Source organism: Nylanderia fulva, unplaced genomic scaffold (genome assembly GCF_048542155.1).
Source record: "Nylanderia fulva isolate GAGA-0341 unplaced genomic scaffold, ASM4854215v1 Scaffold871, whole genome shotgun sequence".
NCBI classification, from domain to species: domain Eukaryota; kingdom Metazoa; phylum Arthropoda; class Insecta; order Hymenoptera; family Formicidae; genus Nylanderia; species Nylanderia fulva.
The window spans coordinates 7876-18545 of record NW_028190995.1 but is presented as its reverse complement, the minus strand read 5'-3'; the positions used below and the strand labels follow the sequence as shown (position 1 = coordinate 18545).

Genomic DNA, 10670 nt, shown 5'->3' with positions numbered 1-10670 from the left:
GGCAACCTTAAGGATTATTATTTATTTTATCACACCGTGACCTTACTATGGTGGTTTTACAAAGAGGATATTTTAATTACGTGACGGAGAAATTTAGTATGCAAATGTCTTTGATGCTAAAATCTTGGATCAAGACGAAGAAGAACATATGTAAATCTTATCAACAACTTATATTTTTACTCCGGTGCAGACGGATGGATATTCTACCTCCGCATATTAACAACAACAATACAGCAAGTAAATCAACTATTTTTCACAGCAGAAATGTTACACTTAAATGGCTACATCTCCAGCATCGTAGCAAAATTGCGTTATTAAACTTAGAGATTAAAGATATTAATTGTAAATTACGTGCGTTACGTGTCAATTTGAATCATATCGAAAAGCGATTATTTGATAATTTACCTTTTGAGTTTGTCGTTGGCTTTTTTGATCACAATGGGCATATCATTCATAAATATAATAATAGTGAGAAGCGGCGTCTAAGAAGCAAATTTGAACACATTTGTCGCAAGTATTATGGGGTTCGGAATCCATTGATAAAAATAGATTACCGCAAATGGATTGTAAATATCAGCAATCGTCGCGTTCCGGATTCGGTGATGAGGTTTCTCAGTTTGGGTGATAAGTTTGGCGTACCCATTTGTAGAAGTAATAAAGATGATAGGAAAATTTCTGCATTAGAAAACATAAAGAATATTGAAGTTAATCATAGAAAGTTTCCCAGTGACAACCTGGATAATTTGAGATTTTCGATAGCGAGTTCGGTACACAAGTTTTTGAGTAAACAAAAACATGTATGTTACATCGATAATTACATTTGTAATAGATACTCCGACTGCTCAAAATTTTTGAAATCTAACAAAAATATTTTTGCAACTAAAGCTGATAAAGGTCAGGTTACTGTACTGATGGACCGGACAGACTACGTTGAGAAAATGAATTTTTTATTGAAAGACGATTCTACGTATAGATCACTTAATAGGACTCCGCTGAAGTCACTGAGCACGAGGGTTGCTAATTTATTAAAATCTTGGTTAGATAATAAATTAATAGACGATAACACATACAGACAATTGAGGTGTACGAATGGTAATTTGCCTCGTGCGTATGGTTTACCAAAGATTCATAAGGTAGGTTACCCTCTCCGCGTCATAATTTCAACTGTAGGAAGTCCTATTTACAACATAGCATCCTTTTTGAGTGAGATACTACAAAATGCAGTCAATAAACCTCGATCTCATGTCAAGGATAGTTGGTCCTTTGTGGAGATTATTAAAGACAGAAACATCGACGACAGCCATGTTATGATTTCGTTGGACGTGACTTCACTTTTTACTAACACCCCTTGGGAATTAATTAAAATAGCAATAGAAAACCGATGGGATGACATCTCACAATTTACTTCGTTTAGCCTTGCGCAGTTTTTACACGCCATTGACACGGTTATGCGCTCAACAAGCTTCGTTTTTGACGGAAAATTTTACGAACAGGTTTTCGGTTCTCCGATGGGGTCTCCATTGTCTCCGATTCTTTCTGACATTGTTATGGACGATTTGGAATCATACTGTTTCCGTCAATTGGATTTCGAACCCTATTGTTATTTTAGGTACGTCGATGATATTTTTTCAATTATTCCGAAAGGAAAAATTGAGGATATGCTTCGTGTGTTCAATGGTTTCCACACTCGACTTAAGTTTACGTTCGAACTAGAGAAAAATTGTTCTCTGAGTTTTTTGGATACGAACGTTATACGTATCGGTGGTAGATTGACGACTAATTGGTACCGAAAGCCTACGTTTTCAGGCCGCTATATTAATTTTCTGTCAAATCATCCTATGAGATATAAAATTAGCGTGATTACAAGCCTAGTTGATAGGGCTATTTTACTCGCTGACCCTATTTTTCATGAAGAAAATATTAATTTAATCAAAAGAATCCTTATTAATAATTGTTACCCGTTAACAATTATTAACAAAAACATCAATAAAAGACTTCGAGCGATTAAATTTGGCAGTAATCTTAACTCGCCCAATCGAAATAAATTTGATACGCGAAATTGCATTGTGTTACCTTACATTAAAGATCTTAGCGAGAATATTACGCGTTGCATCAATAAAAGTGGAATTGATGCTTTGTATACTGTCCCAAAAAAATTGGACACGTTGATAAAAAGAGGTAAAGATGGGATCGAAAACTTAAAAAGAACTGATGTTGTTTATAAAATTGATTGTGCGAATTGCGATTCGGCTTAAATAGGACAGACAAAGAGACATTTAGAAACGCGCATTAAAGAACATAGAAATAACATAAAAAAAGACAAGACATTGCATTCTGTCATTAGTTTACATCGGACTTGCAACGATCATGAGTTCCGTTGGGATTCTCCGGTGATTCTGCATGAGGAAAAACAGACAAGAAAAAGAGAAATTGCAGAAATGTTTTACATAAAAAAACAAGGAAAAAGTATTAATTTACAGAAAGATACGGAGAATTTCAGTGGGATTTATGATCGTGTTCTTGACGTTATTTAAGTCGTTTTATATTTATTTTTACTTTTAATTTTATTTTTATTTTTATATCCACCTATTTATTTATTTTTATTTATTTGACTTTATTATGACGATTTAAATTACGAAAGACACATTTAGTTTCGTCTCTATCTTCTTAACGCTTAGTGACTAAGATTCTTGTGAACAGTTAACATCTATTTAATATGTGCTTACTTCTGTCAGTCTTACATTGTTCATCAAAACAAGCGTTAACATTGTCGGTAGTTTGCATAGAAGTTGATTTACTGTTTTAAATTTGGTATGTAACACATTTTTGTATTTAAATGTATAATTAATTGTTGCGAATAAGTGTATTAAATTATAATTATTTTGATTGAACTTTTTATAGATGTACTTGAAAAGGGCTGCAATGACAGCCGAAACGTTGTTGTTGTATTTCAAATAATTATTTATAATAAATTATTGCCAGTCTGGTCGACTTTAAACATTGAGGAGTGGTTTTTTATTAATTATTACTGGCAACCTTAAGGATTATTATTTATAATTATTAATGTAATGTTTATATAATTATTAATGTAATGTTTTAATCATTATTAATATACTGTTTATAAAAGTAATTTTTTTATTACTTTAAGATACATTGCAATAAATTAATTAAATACTATGCAAATAACAAACGTACTTTGTACATTTACATCGCAAATATTTTCTAAGTTAATTATTGAATATTTTAAGATTGTAACGGCGTGGCCGTTACTAACGCCTCGCGGGCCGATCACCCGCCCGCCACTTGAGGCTATGGCGCCTAAGGCGCCCCTAAACACAAAAACATAAGCGATACACGGGTCACCCTACCCCAGGGGCGCCCCACTACAACCCCCAGAGGCGCCCCACTACGACGCCGGCGTTACCCCCACCACAGCCTCGATGTAGAGTGGGGGAACCGCCGGCAGGGTATAAAAGCCGGCTCGACGGATGAGCCGGCACCAGTCCTGTTCCGGACCTCCTAGCCAGGCAACGGGCTTCTCGTTGTTACGCCGGGTTTCCCGGTTTCTGGCCTCCTACCTTTAGTATCGGGCAACGGGTTTCTCGTTGTTACGCCGGGTTTCCCGGTTTCCGGTCTCTTCCTGCTATACACCGGGTGACGGGTTTCTCGTCATTACGCCGGGTTTCCCGGTTTCCGGTCTCTTCCTGCTACACGCCGGGCAACGGGTTTCTCGTTGTTACGCCGGGTTTCCCGGTTTCCGGTCTCTTCCTGCTACACGCCGGGCAACGGGTTTCTCGTTGTTACGCCGGGTTTCCCGGTTTCCGGTCTCTTCCTGCTACACGCCGGGCAACGGGTTTCTCGTTGTTACGCCGGGTTTCCCGGTTTCCGGTCTCTTCCTGCTATACGCCGGGTGACGGGTTTCTCGCCATTACGCCGGGTTTCCCGGTTTCCGGTTCTTCCTGCTACACGCCGGGCAACGGGTTTCTCGTTGTTACGCCGGGTTTCCCGGTTTCCGGTCTCTTCCTGCTACACGCCGGGCAACGGGTTTCTCGTTGTTACGCCGGGTTTCCCGGTTTCCGGTCTCTTCCTGCTATACACCGGGTGACGGGTTTCTCGTCATTACGCCGGGTTTCCCGGTTTCCGGTTTCTTTCTGCTATAGGCTATACGCCTCCGTACACCGTATCTCTAAGTTATACCGGGTAATTTGTAAATCTTTTCCGGACACCGCTACAGGCTATACGCCTCCTTATTTTGTTTATACCGAGTAGTCAATAAGTTTCTCTATTTAGGGCTTTATGCCAACAAACATTTCGTTTATACCGAGTAGTCAATAAGTTTCTCTATTTAGGGCTTTATGCCAACAAACATTTCGTTTATACCGAGTAGTCAATAAGTTTCTCTATTTAGGCTTTATGCCAACAATCATTTTGTTTACTTGTTTCTTTTTGAATAAACCAAAGCATTGTTAATAAGGAATAAGCGAGTCTGAATCCCCCCCTTCCTCCCGAATCCTGGAACCGGCGAGCCGATCCGCGGCGTCGGGAAAGGTGAACCGTTACAAGATACATTACAATAAATTTATTATTTGTTACATTAAGATAATTATAGTAAATTAATTATTTTTTATTTTAAGATTTACAGATACATTACAGTAATTTTGAAAAAAAATTTAGCAGCGCCAAGTTTTTTTAACAAAAATTTTTCTATTTTTTTGGTTAAAATATTTCTAAAGACCAAATGTGACGAGTGATTATATGGTTGACAATAATATCAAATGAGATATATATTTTCTATCATACTCTTTAATCCAAATAAGATATTATTGTCAATCATAAATCGTTCGTCACATTTGATCTTTTTATATAATTTGCTGCGTTACAATATATGAGTCATTAATATATGTTTAATTAATTGTTGTTTGTAAAATATTTCTATGAAAAAAATTATTTAATAAAATAATCATAATAAAAGATTTTATAGTATAAAGGTTTTTATTTGTCGCAATTTTTGATATCATTATTTTTTTTAGAAATATTTGATCATTTTGTACAATAAAAATATATTGTATAAAATTAAAATGACATTATTTTTTAGAGCAGTTTTTTATAGTAATTTAAAAACACTGTTTTTTTGTATAACACTTTTTCACATGAGCACGTAAACTTGTCGCCTTTTTTTACCTTTTTTTAAAAAAGGTAAGTTTTTTTATTCATTTCACGTAATCGATCAGCAATTGGCTCTTTCAAATTCGTGCGATATGACCAGCCAATACGCGACATGTTCCTTTACAAAAGAAAAAGAGAAATTCACGTAAACACGTATTTCCCTTGTTGTACAAGGAATTCGGCGGCCTATACAATGATCACGTGAATGCGTGTGACATCAAAAGATCGGCTCACCTGAACTTTTGACATGCCGCCCGCCTCGTATACGGGACAAATACGGAAATAATTACGATTACGAGGAGCGAGTGTCGTTAGATATAAAGAAAACCGAATTTTGGACCCGCAGTGCGTCCTTACGCACCGATTCTCGGCTCCGGGATGAGATTATAACATAAAATCACAACTTAACTGAAATGAACAATATTATCTGGTTTAAACTAACAATACAATCAAAGTTTACTTAAGAAAGAAAATGGACCATGAGATCGTGAGTTTCACGACGGTAGACGGCAAATCTGAGCTATTGGTCTCTTGAACTCTGAGTTGGCGGTGCGGACGGTTACCACTCGGACACAACCGTCCGGTCCGGGATGCACATCCTGGATTCGGCCTAACTCCCACTTGGATGGAGGAAGTAGGTAGTAGTTGTTCTTTATCAAGACTAGCTCGTTAATACTGATATTCAGGCGGCGTTCGGTCTACTTACGACGTTGCTGAAGAGAGTGTAGATAGTCTTGAGACCAAAAGCGCCAGATCTGCTCGTGCATCGGTTGCACATGCTGCCAACGCGACAGCCAATTCTCGTGAATGCCGAGTACCGAATCTTCGGATACGCTGATCAACGGCTGACCTATGTAAAAATGCCCGGGGGTTAATATCGAAAGATCTGTCGGGTCGTCACTCATAGCGGAGATCGGTCGAGAATTTAAGCAAGCTTCTATCTTGCACAAGAGTGTTACAAATTCCGCGCGCGACAGAATGCGCGATTCGACCGCCCTTTTGAGATGATATTTAAAGCTCTTTACACCGGCCTCCCAGAGTCCTCCGAAATGAGGAGCGGCGGGTGGTTTAAAATGCCACCTGATTCCATCGTTCACGACCGAATGTGACAGGACAGGGTCGAGAGCACGAACTTTAAGTTGGAGTTCCTGATCCGCTCCTTGAAAGTTTGTGCCGTTGTCGCTATAAACATCGGACAGAAGTCCGCGTCGACTTACAAAACGTGAAAAAGCCGCAAAAAATCCGTCCGTCGAGCAGTCATCGACACACTCCAGATAGATCGCCTTGGTCGCAAAACAGATGAATACTGTGACGTAATGTTTTGACGTCTTCTATCCCCGACCGCCGTAGGGGATGAGTTTCATAGGGCCAGCGTAGTTTATCCCGGTATGCGAAAAAGGGGAGATGGATGGACCCTCGGCTTTGGAAGAACGCCTATGAGCTGAGTCGCGGTATTTGCGGAATGCCGAACGCAGATCACATATCGGTGAATGTGAGATCGAACAAGACTTCGAGCGGAAATGATCCAGTAGTTCTGCCGCAGCACTCTTAGCGTTAACTGAGTACCGCCGTGCAGAGAAGCTCTATAAACTTGGTCAACAAAAAGTTCCGAAATTTGGTGTTTTGGTAGTATAATCGGGTGTCGCTCGTTATAACTCAATGCGGAATTGGCGAGTCGCCCGTCTAGACGTATCAAGTCATTTTCTCCGATAAACGGACTAAGCGAACGTGACATACTTGACTTTGGGAGAAGGGTTTCCGCGCGTAACGCTTTCCATTCAGCAAAATAATGGGAAAGCTGTATGGAGCTGTGGCGTTACTGTGACTTTACTGTAGCATTTTTAGATCTACACTTACACCACATATACACTTACACCTTATACGTTTTCACACCATTTCGTTGCTATGTTACAGACCATTTGTTTATTATTAGAAGATTTCAATTATTATTATCACACATTTTATTGTACTTACATTAATTAATAAAAGCTCTTCAAAAAGTTATAATTTGTAAAAAAGTTACTACATTTTGGTGACCCCAACGTGATAAGTGATCAACACAGGAATATTCTCTTGAGCGGGAAATTCAATTTCTGAATTTTGGAAAGATTTCTATACGTTGTCAAGAACCTTCGGACTTTGATTTCCGGATCGTTTCCTATCGTCGTTGGAATAACAACCGAGATGCCTTTAGATAGATCTCCTCCTAGATCTGAGACAACTTACTCTACTGTTCCGTCTACTTCAACTGCTTTGACATCTTCGACAGAGAACATTTTAAATCAGGTGGGATCGGAAATTTTAAATTCACCCTCTGGAAATATGCAACAGCAGTCTGGTGAGTCCATTCAGATCCATTCTAATGAATTTCGTCTTGTAAAACTTCCTACATTATGGCATAAACAACCTAAATTGTGGTTTGCTCAAGTCGAAAGCGAATTTTTGATATTTCGTATACGTTCCGAGGAAATAAAATATAATACCGTTATTCGTCATCTCGATGAAAAGGCATTAATTGTCGTTTCGGAAATTGTTGAAAATCCGCCCGAAAACGATAAATATAACGCTTTAAAATCGGCGCTCATTAACCGCTTCACGGATTCAGAAGAAAAACGGTTACGTCAATTATTAGCCGGAATTGAATTGAATGACAAAAAACCAACGGAGTTGTTACGAGAGATACGCCAATTATCCGGTGGATCTTTAGCGGATAATATATTACATTCACTTTGGTTTCAACGTTTGCCATACAAAGTTCAAGCGACATTAGCTGTTGTTGAGGACGTACCTTTAATCAAGCTAGCTGAACTCGCGGATAAAATAGTCGAACGTGATACCGGATATCAAATAACCGAAGTAAACACTTCTTTAAAATCAAAACAATCGGATCTTGCTGATTTAGAGAAAAGAATTGCTGCGCTGAAAGTTTTTCGTCGTCGCGGTAGATCTTTTAGTCGATCTCGAAGTAAAACAAGATTAAGATCTAATTCAAGAGATAAAAAGTCGGATTCTAAAGAACAAATTTGTTTTTATCACAAGAAATTTGGAGATAAAGCAAAGAAATGTACAATTCCTTGTACAATGTCAAAAACTCTCTGTCTTACTGATTCAACAGAAAACTAGAGATACCGTTGAAGATAGAGACAACTCACAACGGTTTACCTTGTCATCGCCTCGTTATTTTTGACAAGTCGTCTAATTTACAATTTCTTGTTGACACTGGTGCTGACATTTCTTTGCTTCCCAAGAAAATATTATACAAACTGTTATCAACCAATTTAAAACTTTTTGCTGCCAACGGAACACACATTGATACTTATGGATCTAAAACTCTTTCCGTGGATCTTGGTCTCAGGAGAATTTTCCGTTGGAAATTTTGCGTGGCGGACATACAACGTCCCATTTTAGGCGCAAATTTCCTCGGACATTTTAATCTCCTTGTAGATGTTAAAAACAAACGTCTAATTGATTCCTTAACAGGTCTTAAAAATTGTGGAAGAATACAAGAAGTTTTACAGTTATCAGTTTGTACCACATCTCCAGATTCTTCTTTTCACAAGATTTTAGCAGAATTTCAAGGACTTACTCATTTTGCCCCTCTTTCATCGGTAAACTCACATGGAATTGAACATCGGATTGTTACGGAAGGTCCTCCGAAATTTGCAATTCCCAGAAGACTTTCTCCGGAGAAACTGAAGTATGCCAAAGAAGAATTTAAATTCATGGTGGACCAAGGTATTTGTAGACCATCATGCAGTACGTGGGCAGCACCTTTGCATATGGTTCCAAAAAAGGAAAATGTATGGAGACTTTGTGGAGATTATCGTGCGTTAAATTCGGTCACTGTTCTTGATCGATATCCATTGCCTCACATACAGGATTTCACTGCGGAGCTCTACGGTAAGAATATCTTTTCTAAAATTGATCTTGTTAAAGCGTACTATCAAGTACCCGTTGCAAAGGAAGATATTCCTAAGACCGCTGTAATTACACCTTTTGGACTTTTCGAATTTTTGGTTATGCCTTTTGGTCTTTGTAACGCAGCTCAAACATTTCAGAGGTTTATGAATATATTGTTAAATGATTTAGATTTTGCATTTTGCTATCTTGACGATATTCTCATAGCTTCTAGAGATGAGTCAGAACACATCACTCATTTGCGGATTGTTTTTGATTGTCTACAGAAAGCTGGATTGTCACTTACCATAATGTATCCAAATGTTTTTTTGGTCAAAAAGAAATTACTTTTCTCGGATATCTTGTCTCTAGTCAAGGAATCAAACCTACAGAACAAAAAGTCAAATCAATTATTGACTATCCCAAACCTAAGACAATACATGATTTAAGAAGATTTATTGGCATTATTAATTATTATCGTCGTTGCCTTAAAAACGCAGCTGAACATCAAGCATTACTTACAAACTTTTTGAAGGACAGTCGCAAGAGAGATAGGAGAACTATTCCTTGGTCTATGGAGACAGAAGCAGCTTTTTAGAATTGTAAAAAAGAACTTCTCCGTGTAACTACCCTCTCTCATCCTGCTCCTCAAGTTCCTTTGATTCTTACTTGTGATGCTTCTGATTTCGCTGTAGGAGCATCACTTGAACAGACAATTGAAAATGTCAATAAACCAATTGCATTCTTTTCTAAAAAGCTTGATAAAACTCAAAAGAACTACAGTACTTATGATAGAGAACTTTTAAGCATTTATTTAGCCATTAAATATTTCAGATATTTGCTTGAGGGACGACAACTCATTATTAAAACAGATCACAAACCTTTAATTTATGTTTTTCTTTAGAAACCTGACAAGCTTCACCTAGACAAATTAGGCAACTGGATCTTATTGCTCAATTCTCTACTAATATTGTCCACATTTCAGGAAGTTAAATTCTGTAGCTGATGCTTTATCAAGAATTGAGTCAGTTTTAATGCCAATCATTGTCTCTCTGGAAGAATTAGCAGAATTTCAAAAGGATGATGAAGAACTTCAAGATCTCCTTTCTTTGAACTCTTCACTCCAACTAAGGAAACTTATGCTTACTGGCTCATCTGTACCTATATATTGTGACTGTTCCTCTAAGTTAATTCGTCCATACGTTTCTAAACCTCTTTGTAAGAGAGTTTTTGATGTAGTACATGGCCTCGCACATCCCAGTGGAAGATCTACAGCTAAACAACTTCTACAGAAATTTATTTGGCCGTCATTGAATAAAGACGTTAAAGAGTGGACTCGCACTTGTCTACCTTGCCAACGTTCCAAAATTTCAAGACATACAAAAAATGTCCCTGTTAAAATCGCGGTTCCTGATCAGCGTTTTTCAACATGTACATTTAGATTTAATAGGCCCTCTTCCTTCTTGTCAAGATTTCCGTTATTGCTTAACAATAATAGATCGTTTCTCGAGGTGGCCTGAAGCTATTCCACTTAAAGAAATAACTGCTGAAACAGTTTCGACAGCTTTCTATTCTCATTGGGTAGCTAGATATGGATCTCCTATAAC

The 10670-nt window shown here is 37.9% G+C and overlaps 1 protein-coding gene across 1 annotated transcript; it reads left to right on the top strand.

The window, feature by feature from the left end:
* The first annotated feature begins 7350 nt into the window (after nt 1-7350).
* LOC114931288 (uncharacterized) lies at nt 7351-8289 on the top strand. Its single transcript, XM_029303266.1, has one exon. It carries the CDS (start codon nt 7351-7353, stop codon nt 8287-8289), a length of 939 nt encoding a protein of 312 aa, XP_029159099.1.
* The last annotated feature ends 2381 nt before the right edge of the window (nt 8290-10670 follow it).